The sequence below is a fragment of the Phocoena sinus genome, chromosome 9 (assembly GCF_008692025.1).
Source record: "Phocoena sinus isolate mPhoSin1 chromosome 9, mPhoSin1.pri, whole genome shotgun sequence".
NCBI classification, from domain to species: Eukaryota; Metazoa; Chordata; class Mammalia; order Artiodactyla; family Phocoenidae; genus Phocoena; species Phocoena sinus.
Window position 1 is genome coordinate 61,808,094 of NC_045771.1, and position 18,555 is coordinate 61,826,648.

The following is an 18,555-nucleotide window of genomic DNA, read 5'->3' on the forward strand; positions in this document are numbered from 1 at the left end:
AACATCTGTGAAAGAGATTTGCTAGTATCATTAAGTTATTTTTCAACATAGTGCCTTTTTTTTAACAAATGCAATATGTGATGTTTTCAAATGCGCATGTTAGTTTTGACTTAAGCTTTAAATCAAGGCTTTTCATTTTTAACATTGCATGTTGATCACTTTTATACGTCCTTGATAAAAATAAATAGAAAATAACAATTGGGAATAAAAATCTACTACAATGAAAGAACAAGGAGGCAAAATATAGTGTAAATAAGTTCTATGTGAACTGAGATGCATAGAAATAGTTCAACTTAATATGTCTTTTGGACCATAAGCCTCAGGAAGCTGTAATGGCTAGAGTGCTGTTTCTTTTTGCTAGATACTAGCTTTTCAGTTTTTTCTATTTTTGAAATAGGTAAGAAAAGATAAAAGCAATTTTCTGGAATTTGAAGAAAATTAAATCATAAAACATTTTAAGTTCTCTGTTATAGAGACTGTTAATTTAACGAATATTCAACACCCAGGTTTATCAAGTCTTAACATTTTCTCATATTTGCTTCAAAAATTTTTTTCTAAATTTGCTTCAGAAATAATTTCTTTATATAGATTTGAGTACATGTTTAATGCACTAAGTTAAGGCTGATGTGCTAGGATGACTCAAAGATCCTCGTGGAGCTTATGGTATAATGAGCATGGATAGCTAATGTAAAATAAGAAATTATATGTTCTAGAAAATAAATACTAGTCCAGAATCTTTTATCTGTCATTCCAAAATCTCTAAAGATCTGAAAAGCCAAAAATTTTTTTTTAAATGAATTTACAATAATCTCATTTGGCAAAAGAAAAAATCTGTTCAGAATTGATGTGAAGTTATTAAAGTTTTTATTTCTCTTGTTTACTTGTGAACATTCATATGTTTCACTGCAGAAATGCTAATGTGTTTAATTACAAGATGGTACCTCAGACTTTTCCTGCAGGTGTTATATAATATTTGCTCATTATTTTCCTAACATCCCCAAAGATTCCAAATTCTGAAATGCATTTAGCTCTCTGAGGTGAATAAGGGATATTATATAAAGAAAATGTTAGGAATTTTGAAAGAGGGTAACATTGCTTCTATCTGAAGCATATCTGAAAAACCTCAAAAAGAAGATGCCATTTAAGTTGGTCCTCTAAAGTCTGATAGATTTAAATATGTGAAGATTTTAGGGAAGCCTATCCAGGTTGTAGGCAAAGAGTACAAAGCATGAACTAAGGTAAAGAGATTAGTGAAGTTGATAAGTACAGGGAGTGTATGGGAACTACCAAGTGCATCAGTGTGACAGAGCCTAGGAAACAGTGTAGGAAAATTAGGGGAGCCTGAATCTGATCTTTAAAGGCATTACTGAGCTGAGTTAATTACAAAGTAATAAGCATTTTCTTTTTTTATTCTGTAAAATCAGAAAAATCTGAGTTCCAGAATAAAATAGGACCTGATAGGAATCAAATGTTGGCTCATGGCAGTTTAAAGATTTAGGTATACAAACCTCTGTGTTGCTTTGCCTGCAATTAGAGATGGCATCCATCCATCATGCTTTGTGATCCAAATGGCCAGAATTTCCATAAGCTTATTTAACTGAGGGTTACAAATTTTTACAGTCACTTGTGCTTTCAGGATTGGAACTCTATTGAAACTGTCTCACTGAGTTTATAATTATAATGTTTATGTTATAAACAGTAATATTTAGCATTAAAAATTATAAACGTTATTCAACAGTGTTTGTTTCGTAGCTATTTTTCTAAGTGCTAGAAATGTTACAGTGAACAAAACAGATAAAAATCGCTGTCCTTATAGAGCTTAACTTCTAGGTATGATACATTTTTAAAAGTTAAGATTATATATTCGTTTCTTTCTTACTCTTCTTTTTTTTATTATTATTGTTGTTGTTAGTGCCTAAGTGAAACTTTAGTTACCCTCAACTATTCTATAGCACTTTTCATAATTCACTATAAATCTTTTAAATTTAAAAGCTGTTTGATCTTAAAATGCCTTCTCACATGGCAGTGAGGTAGAGCTGTTATTTTCAGCTTCATCAGAAACATAAGGATTAATTTGTTCTGGACTCAGTCTGTTTTCTCTTTGTATTTGAAGTTACAAAAACAAAGTGAAAATTACTAATGAGAACTATACACAAAGGTATAAAATACCTTATATTTAAAAGGTCTGTATTTCCTTTTTCTCTTCTCTCTTTTTCTCTCTTTCACTATTAATTGTTTTTATGAAGCTTTTAGGAAGAATTTCAGTGTGTGTACATCTTAAATTCTTGAACCACCTTCACATCCTTTGATCTCCATACCATTAGCAAAAAGAGATGGGTATTTTAAATAATTGTTTACAAGACAATTGCGGTCATTACAGTGTGACCAGCAATGGCCCAGGTGAAATTTTGAACATAGCATTATGTCTTAATAGGTACACAATTGCTTAATTAAACTTAATATTTTTACTTACTCATTTTTCTATTCTTATCTCTAATTATATATCTTAAAATAATTTGATTTGCTGTTTTAGAACAAAATAAAACATATTAAGGTGGCCAAAATTAATAGAATGAGCATTTTTCAAGCACTAAAAGTTATGTAAATTTGTGTGTAGATGTACATGTATAAATGTACATGTGTAATAATACATTTTTCTTCAAGTTTTTGTGAATAACAAATGTATAGTAATGTACTATATGTGTACATCGTGTACAATGATAAATCAATCATCAGTGAGTCTTTTACTCTGCTTTAAGATAGCATTGTTTATACTAGTGCCTTGGATTGTTTCTCCCTACTTCATACCACCTCTTTGGGCTCTTCCCAAAGGTCATTACTGTCCTAAATTGTGTGTTAGTTTCGTCTCTTGCTTGTCTGTATAGTTTTTTTAACACGTTTACTGTCATCTGTGTTTTAAATTCTATGTAAATGAGTCATACACATATGTCCTTCAACAAGCCTTTTTTGCTCAACATTGGAGTTGGGGTTTTTTCTTCTATTTTTTAGTTTCAATTATGCTGATTAATGTAGTGGTCATTTATTCCTTTTTTAAATTACTGCTTTGTATTCCATTTATGACTACACAAATTTTTCTATTCTACTATTGATGGACACTTGGTTTCCAGATTTTTACTGTTATGAACAGGGCTGCTATGAACATTCATACATATGTCTCCTTTTACCATACACAGAAGTTTCTCCAGTGCATTTTCCTAGAAGTAGAATTGCTAAATCATACTATTTGGTAATGTTTTACTTAGGATTTTATGTCTGTTCAGGAGGAAGATTGGCCTATAATCTTTCTCATATTGGCTTTGTCTGATTTTGTTAGCAAAGCTGTACCCACCTCATGAAGTGCATTGGGAAATTGCCCCTTTTTTCCTATTCTTTGGAAAAGTTTGTGTAGATGAAAATTACCTGTTCTTGCAGTGTTTGGTAGAACTCACCTGTAAACTGGACTTGGTATTTTCTTTATGGGAAGTTTTTTTTTTTTTTTTTGCGGTATGCGGGCCTCTCACTGTTGTGGCCTCTCCCGTTGCGGGGCACAGGCTCCGGACGCGCAGGCTCAGCGGCCATGGCTCACGGGCCCAGCCACTCCGCGGCACGTGGGATCCTCCCGGACCGGGGCACGAACCCGTGTCCCCTGCATCGGCAGGCGGACTCTCAACCACTGCGCCACCAGGGAAGCCCCTATGGGAAGTTTTTTAAACTACTGATTGTTTCTCTAAAATTGTTCATTCAGATTGCTTCTAAGTGGGTTTGATAATTTCTATTTTTCCATTTATTATTGACTATTAAAAATATAAGGAAACTGGTTATTTGGTATATTTTTCAATCTAAACTAGATTCTAGCATTAAAATTGCTGTTTCAGTATGATATGTGATTTGTATTTTGACATAATTTTAGAAATACCTTTTAAGAAACTTTGAATAAAGTATTATGATATAGTTAATGAAGATCACTGTCTTTAACCCATAGGAGGCTCCAAATCAGATGAAAAAGTAGACTTGAGCAAAGACAAAAAATTAGCTCAGTTTAACAACTGGTTTACATGGTGTCACAATTGCAGACACGGTGGGCATGCTGGACACATGCTTAGTTGGTTCAGGTAATCAGCACATTCCTTCTTTTAACTAATTAATTCTTTTAGCTGCATTGGGTCTCGTTGCTGTGCGCGGGCTTTCTCTAGTTGCAGCGAGCGGGGGCTACTCTTCGTTGCAGTGCAGGGGCTTCTCATTGCAGTGGCTTCTCTTGTTGCAGTGTGCAGGCTGTAGGGCATGAAGGCTTCAGTAGTTGTGGCACACGGGCTCAGTAGTTGTGGCTCGCGAGCTCAAGAGCGCAGGCTCAGTAGTTGTGGCGCACGGCTTAGTTGCTCCGCGGCATGTGGGATCTTCCTGGATTAGGGCTCAAACCTGTGTCCCCTGCATTAGCAGGCGGATTCTTAACCCCTGCACCACCAGGGAAGTCCCCATTCTTTCTTTAATAGGCTTGGAGTTAGAGGAGATAAAGCAGATGGCCTTTTAAATAGTTCAGGTTTATACAGCCAAAGGATGAATTTCTTTTATACTGTCACTTAAGTTAACAAAGGTGGTGTGAACATTTCTATCACTAGCCTATGTAATCTTAAACTATAAAAGTAATACTTGTATAAGATATTGTTTAAATATTATGTATGGGTTAAATATTTGAAAAGCATTATTTAACTTTACTTGAGGAAAGGATATATTTACAGTTTTTTACGACTGACCGAATATCCTATCATATATAATATATAGTATGTAACTGAATTCAATGATAGAATACATGTCAAACTCCCACATTAGTTATCTTGTAAATAAGTTTGTTATGTAGTAAGTATGCACTTCATACAGTGGAGACTCAAGACCATATTTAACTTTTACTTTGAGTAGTATCAGTGGCCCTGTACTCTTCAGTGCTATAACTTTTACACCCAGTTTGTCACATTGGCTTTAATTTAAACTCTGAGCACATCCCTGTCACATTCATAACTGTAAATGAGATAGCTTATTATATATTTAGAAAGTAATGCTGTTCATTTTTCAGTAACTTGCTCCCCATGTTCAGGTTGGCACTCATTTCTAGTTTAATGCTTTTAATGCTTTTTGTCTTTGGGTTTTAATTCCTGTAATTTTCGAATGCCATTTGAAAAATTGCTTATAGATATTGATAGGTATATATATAAATGTATGTATGTATGTGTAATTTAGATGTTTAACTGTGACTTGACCTATTTTTCAGGGATCATGCCGAGTGTCCTGTGTCTGCATGCACGTGTAAATGTATGCAGTTGGATACAACAGGGAATCTGGTACCTGCAGAGACTGTCCAGCCATAAAATGTTATCCCCTAAAGAGGAACCTTCAAGTGTGGAGCTTTCTGATAGATGTTCTTCATAGCTCAGAAACATACCTCAGAACAAGTCACTCATGACTTTCCTGTAATGGGAAAATAAATCATTCTATCAAATCACCAATTTGATGTTTGAGTGATTTTGATGTACTTCACAGAGACAAATGCTGCTGAAATGAACATCAGAGTGTGGGCATGAATTCTGTTCAGTAGGTTGGAAAAATTCATTTTGGAAAGAACTTTTTAGGGTTTTGTTGAAATTATGAACACTGTGCAAACGGAGTTTCTGGAGTGACCAAGAACAGACCTTGAAACCATACTTTTTATGTTGCAATTGGTTATCTTTCAGTAAAATCCGTACACTTTTAAAATAGAATAATATGACCAATTCAGTGATTCAGACAGTAGTTTAAGCTTACTCATGCTTAGATTCCTTCCAGATTAAATTTAAATTGTGGATTTTTACTTTTAGAATTAGAAAGCCCCCTACCCTACACTGGAGAATTATTTATCAAGGTATGATTGATATATATTTTTTTAAGGAGTCTCTTCTCTCATACACTTTCATTTTAAGATAAGAAATCTTTTGGCACAGACATTTATTGTCTTCCAAAGAAAAGTCAAAATTAAGAATGTATCTTACAACTTTTTCTCTTCTGAGGAGAAAAATATGCACCATTTCAAGGAAACGTATCAAATTTTCCTTTTCAACCTTTTGCTTTCCAATGTCCTTATTTGTCTTCAAAGATTTCTGTCCCTATTAATTTATCATCTTATGCTCATCATCTGGAAGCATTTGGCTGAATACAAAGTCTGTACAAGTCTATATGTGACCAACCATTCAGCATAATCTACGTCACTATGTCCTACTGTCGGATTCCTTCTTGCAGAATATCCTGTTTTTTCTAAGATAGACTGGGAGATGTTGGGGAAACCAGAGTCACTTTGGAGATAATTTCACCTTTAATGTAAGTTTCTTTAAGTATATTTCGGCCAATTTAGGGACTTTATTTTCAAATTTTTTTTTTTCCCTTTTCACAGCTAGATAGTTGGAAGAGAAATACAAAAGATTTGTAGCATCGTCTGACATATGCAGAGGACTGAACTGAATTTCATAGTTGAAGTTGTACTTATAGAAAAATAAAAAGTAAGCCTAAAAATTATCTTAAAGATTTTGAAGAAAGAAATATCTTAAACAAGAATTTTAGAAGCTTTCACGTTAGCAATTTTACCTGGTGAAACTAAGATCTGTTAGATTAATTTGAGGTATGACTTCAATCCTGAACGAAGGTGGATTAAATTTATTTTTTACTTTGAGATCTATTACAAAAGTCTCTTTTCTAGGAAAACATTGCATATCTACTCTAAACATCTCACCTAGATGACAATCTTTTGTTTAAAAGAAAGAACTGGGAATAGTTACAATCTTTTTTTTTTTTTTAAACAAAGATAGTTATTAAGGGGACTTTTTCCAGTCTTCTAAGTAAATCTTACTGATTTCATTTTACTAAAACATAACCTTTACCTTTAAAGTTGCTTCAGTTGAAGTGTTTCTTTCAAATTTGCTCTGTCCAAAATATGAAAAGTCAGCTTTAGTGTCAAACTGTTATATACATTTTCATTTCTCCTTAGCTAAAGTAAGGTAAATTTTTGAATTGATGTTTAGAATAGGGTTATATCTAAAATAATTTTTGGAAGTACAATATAAGACATAAGCATAAAGTCTATTATATAATCTGCTTGTAATCACAGGATGACATTTTTAAGAATAACTGTTTATGCCTGTGTCAGCATTCTAATATTTTCTGTGAAACCCAAATATTCATATAAGATGTCTATTATGCTTGTTTTGCATTTTATTGTATGTGGAACATGAAAATAGACTAATTTTTTCATTTTTATTACTCGGTCACTAATATTTGGGTTTATAAACTCAATGAGATATTTTACCTAAACATGTTCAATAGAAGTGTTTAATAAAAGTGTTTTATTATTTTTTTAAATTGAATAAAAATGGATTGAAGTCAACATGTCTAATCTAGAAATTATCTATGACGACTCTGCAAATAATCCAATAAAATAATAAAATAGTAGTTATTTTGATGGCAAATTTGATTCTTAGTCTTAGAAGTAACTTTTTTGTAGACTCTGTTTTTCAGCTTTCCAGAATGGTTATTATTCATTAAAATGGTATATTTAAAAAGTATCTTTCCATTGTCAGTGCTACACCCAGTAAGTATTAGAGTGAGAAACAAATAGTCCTGCATTTAATTGCATGGCTGGATGTAATTTCAGTCACTCATTTGACTGCAGATATTCAAAGTATGGGTTTTGAAATTTAAATTATAATCCTAGTCCCAGTATCTTGGCCAAGTGGCTTGACCTTTTTGAGCTTCAATTTCCTAATATATTAAAAGGTATAGAAATTCCTACCTCATAGGGTGATTGGGCATGTTAGGTGATGAAATAAACATGAAGTGTCATATCCGTCGCATAATGCTCTGTAAAAGGTAGTGCTTAACAGTCATTGTTACCTAATCTTTATTGGTTACTCATGTGTCAGTACTTTTTAATTGAATATGGTATAATTTAAACAAAGTATGTACATTTACATTTGTCTCAGTAGTGAAAATTTCCCAAGAGCTTGTTTTTCCAAATCTGGATAAATTATGGCACTTTCTTTTGAGATAGAACTTAGCTACTTTTGTTTATCCTGTATTTAGAATATTTCTGCTGTATGAAGAAGTCCTCTGAACGACCACCTAGGATTTTAATGTGATACAAGAGTGAACCCAGGGATGAAAATTAAAATTTTGGTAAATCTGGACAGTTGACCAGTAGCCATTGAAAATTTGAGGTTTTCATATCTATATTCAACTCTTAAGTCCTGGCCTTCATAGGAGAAAATATCCAGTATTTTCCCAGTAAAATCTTTTCTGCCATTCTGTTACACTTGATGTTCATTTAAGTAAAAATATTGGGGGGATGGTGATAATAAAAAAGGAAGTACACTGTGAGGTTTGTTCTCCTTCGGGATAGCTGTAGTTAAAACAAGTGGGCACCAAGTAGTTGTACACGTCTAACATCTGCTCAGAGGCGTCAGAGAGAGGGGAGAGGCATTTTGGGTGTTAGTTCAACATCCTCGTATAGAGGGCCTGTGACCCCCATGGCCATGGCAGAGATGGGGCTAGCTGGACAACTGCTCATCTAGTCACTACTCTCCCATTACATCATCTGCCTATTCTTCCCTCCTACTCGAAAATTTTGTAGGTTTCTTTACTGATTATAGAAAGCACTTTATGAAAATATTAATCTTTATAAAGTATTAATTTTTTACTAGAGTATATAGACAGAAGGAAAGTTCCCGAAATGTTTTTAAAAGATAGTGTAATCCAGGTATCAGATTAACATAGATTGCCAAAACAAAGAACTGATTTCATTTAGGAATATTCATGATAAATTCATAAGTAAAGTCAATGTCTAATCCAACAGTATATTACTGAGAACAGTAGTTACTGTTGGTGCTTTTTATTTGCCAGGTACCATGCACATTATCCTATTTAATCCTCACGGTAGCCCTGTGAGGCAGATACACTATTACTGCTCCCATTCTATACATGAGGCAATTAAGGCATAGGGACATTAGGTCACTTGTCCTGGGTTATACAGCTAATAAATAGCAGAGCCAAGACTTAGACTCCAGTAGTCTGACTTCCCAATCTGTACTTTTAATGTCCTACTTTATGGGCTGTGTATAGGAGAATAATTCACTATGACAATTGAGGGTTTATTATATTTAGTATTAATACACCAAAAGAGAAAAAAAACATGTCAGTGGCTCTTTGGATGTAAAAAGCAGTAGATAAAATCCAAAAATTGATTCCTGATTTGTTCTTTAGATTTAGCTTTTATCATGAAAAGGAAATGTTTTTCCTTCATTTTTTTCCCCTTCTATTTTACTGTCTGTCTCAAACAGCCAGCATCAACGCAGTGGGGAAATAATAGGAATAAAACAAGGATCAACTGGTTACCATTGGTTCTGCACATAGCAGTGCAGAAGAGGAAAGTGGATGGAGGCACACCCTTGCTTCTCTTCCAAGTCTTTAAAGTTTGGTATGGCAAAAATACCATAAAGAGTTAAAAGGCAAGCAAACCGGTAAGCTACAATATGCATACAAATTTAATACCCTTAATTCACAAAGAACGTTCTGAAACCCATAAGGAAAAGACACAACCAATGGATAATATTGATCAAGGACTTGTACAGCCAAAATAAAATGGCCAACAAACATAGATAAATGTTAAATTGGTAATAAAGTAATGCTGATTAAAATGACAGCAGGATACTGTTCACTTGCCTGTGTAAATTGAATAATACGTATTTTCATGGATATGGGAAAGGAACATTCTCAAATAACAACTTGTGAGAGTATGTTATTAGTACAAGTGTTCCTGAGGACAGTGAGTAATATGTATCAAAAGCCTTAAAAAGCTTCATACCCTTTGACATAGTATATTGGAAATATTTCCTGAGGGATTAATTGGATAAGTACACAAAGGTGTATGTTTCTATGAAATGGTTATCACAGTATTTTTTTAATAACTTGGAAGCCTAAATGTTCAATATAAGAGTAAAATTGTCACATACATACAATGGAATACTAACTATTCAAATAGTATGGGTATTTTTATTGACAAAGGACGATTCATGATATATTTATAAATGGAGGGAAAGGCAAGTTATAGGATAGTATATATAGAATATATTTGTATGGAACACTATTGGAGAATATAAAATTTTAGCAGTGGCCATCTTTCAAGAATAGAATATTTTTTTAAATTTTATTTATTTATGGCTGTGTTGGGTCTTCGTTTCTGTGCGAGGGCTTTCTCTAGTTGCGGCAAGTGGGGGCCCCTCTTAATCGCGGTGCGCGGGCCTCTCACTATCACGGCCTCTCTTGTTGCGAAGCACAGGCTCCAGACGCGCAAGCTCAGTAATTGTGGCTCATGGGCCTAGTTGCTCCGCGGCATGTGGGATCTTCCCAGACCAGGTCTCGAACCCGTGTCCCCTGCATTGGCAGGCAGATTCTCAACCACTGCGCCACCAGGGAAGCCCAAGAATAGAATTTTAAGTGGCATTTTTCTTATCTGCATCTTCTAGTTTTTCTACAATAATGATGAATGTATAAATAAATGAATATGCATATCACACACACGTTAGTGGCTTTTATAAAAGTTACCCATGACCTGTTATCTTGTTCTTACTATAATGAACAATCAAATTATTATGAGGTGAAGAAACTTGCTATAAGGTATTATGAAAATGATTACTGAGATTTAATTATTTGGAAAGCATTTTTCTAGATTTCATATTCTACAGTAATATATAAGAATAATAAACAGATGTGGTTCTTTCTCTTAATTGTCTCTTTTGTCATATTTGGAAACAGTACATTTTGTTCTCCATTTAACACACTGGGAAATGGATCTATAAAATAGTTCTGATATTCCTGAGGTAGTATTACATAATTAATGACTTTGTTTCAATCTTCTCTCTCCTAGATGTTCCTCAGGATATTTTCTGACTCCTCTGTTTTGGCTCTGGGCCTGTGGCAGGACACCTGTCCTCTGTGTTTAGAATTTAGTTAATTATTGTCCAATGCAGTGTAGAGTGCATTTTACTCAACTCATTTCCAATAATTTAACAAGCTACTTATGTTTAAGTGATGGATTCTGAACATGCCTGCATGTCCATGCTTCCATCAAAGAACGAAGCATTAGCGTGCCTACATGCGCCAGACATTTAAGGTTATGATTTCAAAGGATTGATGGCACCATCTTTGCCTTGGAGGAGCTGTAATATCTAATGGAAGAGGTAGACATGAGCATTGTTTTCAGACTGAAATTCACTCAGATTAATATTTATAATTGCTGGAAAGAGTATCATAGCATCTTGTCTCTTTCTGCAGCCAAAAAAAAATGTCACTTTATTTAATTTTCTAATTTTGGACTTTCAAAAATTATTTTCTAATTAGAAATAATTTGAGGAAGTAGAGGTTGCCCATTACATTTTTCAGAAGTGTAATTTTCTAACATCATTGTAAAGCAACTGTACTCCAATAAAAATTAATTTAAAAAATGTAATTTTCTTACTGATCTACTATTAATAATACAGTGTTTTGAAAGGCTTTGCTAAGAAGGTAACTTCAGGATTAAAGGATAATTTATGTAATGTCAGAAACAGCAGCAATAATAGTAATTCAGTGCATACAGTCCTTCCACCATTCAGTTTATGAAAAGCATGTTGCCTTAATTTCATAACTGGAAATTAAGATATAGGAATCTAATTAGTTGGGCTCTTAAAATATAAAGACAAGAGTAGTCTGGAAGAGCATTTGAAGGGATTAATGTATCATAAACTTGAAACAGGCATTTTCGTAAGAAATCATGCAAATGATTTGATCTTACATCTTTTAACTTAAAGAATATTAGCTCCACTTATATGTATACATACGTATGTACATGGGGAGGGAGGGTGAGCCAGGGTGTGAGGGACATGTATGCAAGAAAGCCTGGAGTTTGAAAGAGCAAATGTCAAAATTCATGTTTGTCCACATTTTATTATATTGCAGCCATATACTTTGCTGGTGACAGTTCAAGAAGTTGCTACTGCCAGACATGTGGTAGGTAAAATGAAATATCCTTTTTAGCATCCAGTAATCTGATAGCTGATTATAGTAAAAATTTGAATGGCACAAAGTTCCTGTGCTACATATATCAGTTATGTCAAAGAAAAAGTACTTTCCCCAGTAATTTGGAAATTTGTATTATTCATTAAGCAGGTATACTTAATATTTGTACAACTATGTGTGTGTAGCTTTATGGCACATAAATAAATGTTCTCCAAATAGATGAAGATGTATAATTTATGGAGCAAAATACTCAGCAACTTGATAAATGTGGGGAAGTTAATAAGTTTTCTCATCTTAAATCTGACCTCCTTCCATTCCTCAAAAATGGAATGTAGGATCAGTTGTGACTCTTAGGACGAATGCACCAGTTTTTAAAGATAGATAGATTTCTGAAATACATTAAATTCTTTCTGGAAAAGTGAGTATAACTCTAAGTGAATGGTAAGATACTGCTGGCTTCCAGAAGAGAATACTCCTCCAGTCCAGGAACATTATTTTCCACTGGAAGCATTAAACAAATTGGAGGGCTTCCCTGGTGGCACAGTGGTTGGGAGTCCGCCTGCCGATGAGGGGGATGTGGGTTCGTGCCCCGGTCCGGGAGGATCCCGCGTGCTGCGGAGCAGCTGGGCCCGTGAGCCATGGCCGCTGGGCCTGCGCGTCCGGAGCCTGTGCTCCGCGACGGGAGAGGCCACAACGGTGAGAGGCCCACGTACCGCAAAGAAAAAAAAAAAAAAAATTGGAGATAAGCTGGGGCAGATTCTCAAGGTCATTTCTTTTGGTAACATTGTTCACCTAATTTGGTGAACAAAAAATTTTTTAAGTCTATTTCATTAAATTCTGTTATCTCTACAGAAAATGTATGAATTATAGAATATATCTGTTCCTCTAGGGATCTGAGAAATTAAAAATGTATATTGTCCTCGCTGCTGATAAAACATATCCTATGGGGGAAAATGAACCAAAAAGTTATTCAGTACCTTTCCTGGTTTGCCTCTTTTGCTTCTCAATTCTTTAAGAGTTCACTCCCAATATGTGAAATTCTACTGATTTCTAAATAACTTTTCAAATATCTTATGTTCAGTTTTGAGGAGTATATATTTTCTCAAGCACAGACATCTGAGCAGAATGAGAATGGATTCTCATAGAACAAAACTGCCAAGCGTATGTGAGGGAACTGTAGAGAAAAAGAGCATAATTGTAATTTTCAGAGAAGCTTAAAAATAGCTCTACCGTTATTATGCACGAGGCCTGACAATTGATATTTCTCATTTTGACAGCATTCACCTACAGTACCCCATCAGCAACTGAACACTTTCATCTGTGGGATAAATGATTAATGAGTTGTCTATCATCTCCACTCCTTTTGTACCTAGTGGTACAGAGGCTTCAGTTGGTCATATTGCAGCCATCAGCATCATTACTGAAATTGATTCTGCCATGGGAGGGTTATGCTAGGACAATAGATTAGCATTTAAATAAACGAACTAATTTATGGCATTAAAAATTACATAAAATAATCCCTTCTGAGTCACTCTGTCGCACCTGGTAAGGTTGTTTTGTTTTTGCTGATTAGCTACCATCATAAAACCTTAGGTTGAGGAAAGAAGGATGGAAGGCATAGAAGTTGAGTTGTTCTTGTTTTGAGTACAACCCTCTAAGATTTCCAAACTTCCCACTCTCTTTATTAATCACTGTCATGTATATGAAATACATTTATGAAATTACACAACTTGCATGCAATGATGAACAGTAAACTTGCCAAATCATTGCCTTTAGAGAAAAAGTAAAGGGGTAAACACATTTTTGAAAGGCCAGAATTAGTCCAGAAAGGAAAGTAGTTGGAGGATTGAGATTGACAAATGATACTCAGATACAGTGAAATGAAACTTTTCTAATTTTTCAGCAAGCAGATGTGAGAATGAGGAGATAAGAACATCACAATTTAGATGTCTTGGTGATATGGGCTGCATTTCTAAAACAGATGGTGGAGAATGAGGGTCTGCATAGGCCTAGAAAAAAGTGATAGATTGTAGTTTTGGTAAAGTGATATACTCAAGGAAAATAACTGGAACTTAGAACCTCTATTTTAGCATCTCTTTCTGCTCCTGGGATAACTGCCTGAGAGTTGTCAATATTACTGAACTTAAACTTCCCCTCAGTTACTTTTGTGTTCCAGCATGTGACTCTTTTGTCCATTCCTCTTATATTTTCCCATTTTTTCCTCTCTGCTCTCTTCTGAATTTCATGAGACCAACTGTTTAATCTACTTCTGAATTAAGACAACTACCTGAAATTATATTGGTCAAAGTGCATGTGCATTTTCTTCAGAGCTGAGACTGGTTGTACAGTGAAATGGAACCATCGTAGGTTTTTCTCAGTCCAGCTGCTTCTGCCCTATATTGATTAAGATTCTTTCCAGATTCTAGTAGTGAGGCTGTGGGTGATGGCATTGTTAGTTTTCATCTTTTTTCTGGTATGTGTATATTTTAAGAAACTAGAAGAGGCGGCTTTGAGTACTGCTAAGTAGAGGACATGTTTACCCAACAGTGATATAAATAACTGAGACTTGTATTCTGGAAAGTGGGCAGAATATGATTTCAGTAAGAGGGAACATTGTTGTGATATGGGAAAAACCAAACCAAACCAAACAAAACAAAACGTGGAAACGCGAATTCTACAAGTGGCCCAATAACAAACTTCCTTTATATGTTAAAATTCCCCAATGACAAATGACTCTTTTCAGTCACCGTGAGATGAACAGGTTAGGCTAAGATGTGCTCGATCTAAGATGTGCTCGATCTGGAGATGAGCGAGTGACTATGCCCCTCTTTACCCTCGACACAAGTTGCTGATCAATTACGCTCTTTTTCTCAGAACCTTTTTCTGCATTGTATTGGAGGCAGCAACTACCAACTAGTCAGCATTCATCTGTTTGCCATTTTTAGCCCTAAAATTTGGTATGCCCTGACCATTTTTTACTAAAATGTGTGGGGGTTAAAACTCTAACAATTCATGATTTTAAGTATTTCATGAGTCATTTTTGTCTGTATACTGAGTCTATCTAAGTAGAAATTACCTATTTCCAAGTTGTAATATATGGTATATATAATTGTAGTATATTGTTACAATTATATATATAATACATAAATATACATTGTATATAAATAATATTGTATAAATGTTGTACAGTGTTTGTTATACAATATTATTTTGCGATGTATATTGTAATATGTTGTAATATATTCAAGCCTTATTTGAATAAAACTCTTATTTGCATGCCCGCATGCTTATGAGTGGAAATGAATAAATTTGTTTCCTAGTAACAGCAGTTTCCGTAGCCAATAAACACTTAAATATTTCTCATCAGTGCTCTAGAAGTTCTTTACTAAATAAAGCAATCTTTTTAATTTTCATCAAATAGTTTTTCTGTTTTAGCATACATTGTTTATTGAAATCTTAAAGTCTGTAATCTTCATTATATAACGTTCAGGCTATATAAGTGAGGTAACCACTTTCCTCTCTGCTGGAAGGGGGAGTGTTTCCCTGTGCCACCATGTAATTTGCTTTGTAACAATTATTGCTATTTGTAACCAGATCTTGTGATCACAAGACACACACATGTAGCTGAATTTAGAATCTGTTGAGAACACAGAAGGCAGCATGACTGTTTCTAAATGTCATTGATTTAATGATTTTAACTCAAAAAATTTTAAAGTTCAAATGCATCAATCCAAATAATTCATTTCTGAAATTTTTTTTATATAAATCCCTCAGTGTTCTGTTGCTGCAAATGGCTCTCTTTATGCATTACTTTATTTTCCCAAATCTCTGCAGTTTCCTAACCTCATTTCCAGTGAGACAGTTTATCAGACTACTTATCTCTAGATTCTATTGTAAAAATGATAGAAGCCAAATGTCATGGATTCCAGACTTTGTAGGGAGTCATACCTAGAAGCATATTGTGCTTATAATCCTTTCTATCCCTTTGATTAAGGAATCATAGATGTATACGTAACTGGTGTCTTTTACCAATTATTGTAGATGAAATTTACAAATTTTTATTTGCCCCCCGCCCTTTTCTTAGGCCTATTTTTTCTTTAAATAAGCACTGAAAGAATCAACCTCAAATCACACATTAAACAAAGAAGTATTATTTTTGTTTAAGTTACCTTAGGTATAGTGGGTTTTTTTTTAACATCTTTATTGGAGTATAATTGATTTACAATGGTGTTTTAGTTTCTGCTTTATAACAAAGTGAATCAACTATACAAATACATATATTCCCATATCTCCTCCCTCTTGCGTCTCCCTCCCACCCTCCTAATCCCACCCCTCTAGGTGGTCACAAAGCACCGAGCTGATCTCCCTGTGCTATGTGGCTGCTCCCCGCTAGCTATCTGTTTTACATTTGGTAGTGTACATAAATCCATGCCACTCTCTCACTTCATGCCAGCTTACCCTTCCCCCTCCCCATGTCCTCAAGTCCATTCTCTATGTCTGCATCTTTATTCCCGTCCTGCCTCTACGTTCTTCAGAACCTTTTTTTTTTCTTTTTAGATTTCATATATATGTGTTAGCATACAGTATTTGTTTTTCTTTTTCTGACTTACTTCACTCTGTATGACAGACTCTAGGTCCATCCATCTCACTACAAATAACTCAATTGCATTTCTTTTAATGGCTGAGTAATATTCCATTGTATATATGTGCCACATCTTCTTTATCCATTCATCTGTTGATGAACACTTAGGTTGCTTCCATATCTTGGCTATTGTAAACAGAGCTGCAGTGAACATTGTGGTACATGTCTGTTTCGGAATTATGGTTTTCTCAGGGTATATGCCCAGTAGTGGGATTGCTGGGTCATATGGTAGATCTATTTTTAGTTTTTAAAGGAACCTCCATACTGTTCTGCATAGTGGTTGTATCAATTTATGTAGCCACCAACAGTGCAAGAGGGTTCCCTTTGCTCCAACTCTCTCCAGCATTTAATGTTTGTAGATTTTTTTGATCATGGCCATTGTGACTGGTGTGAGGTGATACCTCATTGTAGTTTTGATTTGCATTTCTCTAATGATTAGTGATGTTGAGCATTCTTTCATGTGTTTGTTGGCAGTCTGTATATCTTCTTTGGAGAAATGTCTATTTAGATCTTCCACCCATTTTTGGATTGGGTTGTTTGGTTTTTTGCTATTGAGCAGCATGAGCTGCTTGTAAATTTTGGAGATTAATCCTTTTAATTGCTTTGACAATTAAATCCTTTAATTGTCAGTTGCTTTATTTGAAAATACTTTTTCCCATTCTGAGGGTTGTCTTTTCATCTAATTTATGGTTTCCTTTGCTCTGCAAAAACTTTTAAGTTTCATTAGGTCCCATTTGTTTATTTTTGTTTTTATTTCCATTTCTCTAGGAGGTGGGTCAAAAAGGATCTTGCTGTGATTTATGTCATAGAGTGTTCTGCCTATGTTTTCCTCTAAGAGTTTGATAGTGTCTGGCCTTACATTTAGGTCTTTGATCCATTTTGAGTTTATTTTTGTGTAAGGTGTTAGGGAGGGTTCTAATTTCATTCGTTTACATATAGCTGTCCAGTTTTCCCAGCACCACTTATTGAAGAGGCTGTCTTTTCTCCATAGTATATTCTTGCCTCCTTTATCAAAGATAAGGTGACCGTATGTGCGTGGGTTTATCTTTGGGCTTTCTATCCTTTTCCATTGATCTATATTTCTGTTTTTGTGCCAGTACCATACTGTCTTGATTACTGTCACTTTGTAGTATAGTCTGAAGTCAGGGAGCCTGATTCCTCCAAGTCTGTTTTTCTTTCTCAAGATTGCTTTGGCAGTTTGGGGTCTTTTGTGTTTCCATACAAACTGTGAAATTTTTTGTTCTAATTCTGTGAAATATGCCATTGGTAGTTTGATAGGGATTGCACTGAATCTGTAGATTGCTTTGGGTAGTAGAGTCATTTTCACAATGTTGATTCTTCCAATCCAAGAACATGGTATATCTCTCCATCTGTTTGTATCATCTTTAATTTCTTTCATCACTGTCTTCTAGTTTTCTGCATACAGCTCTTTTGTCTCCTTAGGTAGGTTTATTCCTAGGTATTTTATTCTTTTTGTTGCAATGGTAAATGGGAGTGTTTCCTTAATTTCCCTTTCAGGTTTTTCTACATTAGTGTATAGGAATGCAAGAGATTTCTGTGCATTAATTTTGTATCCTGCTACTTTACCAAATTCATTGATTAGCTCTAGTAGTTTTCTAGTGTCATCTTTAGGATTCTCTATGTATAGTATCATGTCATCTGCAAACAGTGACTGCTTTACTTCTTCTTTTCTGATTTGGTTTCCTTTTATTTCTTTTTCATCTCTGTTTGCTGTGGCTAAAACTTCCAAAACTATATTGAATAATAGTGGTGAGAGTGGGCAACCTTGTCTTGTTCCTGAACTTAGAGGAAATGGTTTCAGTTTTTCACCATTGGGAACGATATTG

The 18,555-nt window shown here is 34.6% G+C and overlaps 1 protein-coding gene across 8 annotated transcripts in view; it reads left to right on the plus strand.

Moving 5' to 3' along the window:
- The window catches only part of MIOS (meiosis regulator for oocyte development), a 111,762-nt gene extending 100,386 nt beyond the window's left edge, over nucleotides 1-11,376 (plus strand). For 6 of the 8 annotated variants that reach the window (XM_032643471.1, XM_032643469.1, XM_032643468.1 and 3 more), the window contains 2 exons: nucleotides 3,983-4,112; nucleotides 5,264-5,494. In XM_032643471.1, the coding sequence (XP_032499362.1) occupies nucleotides 3,983-4,112; nucleotides 5,264-5,360 (227 nt within the window). In that variant the 3' untranslated portion in view covers nucleotides 5,361-5,494. Of the gene's footprint in view, nucleotides 1-3,982; nucleotides 4,113-5,263; nucleotides 6,522-9,350; nucleotides 9,531-10,936 lie in introns of those variants that run through there. The other 2 variants (XR_004351475.1, XM_032643472.1) reach the window with 2 other exon arrangements.
- Nucleotides 11,377-18,555: the final 7,179 nt, after the last annotated feature.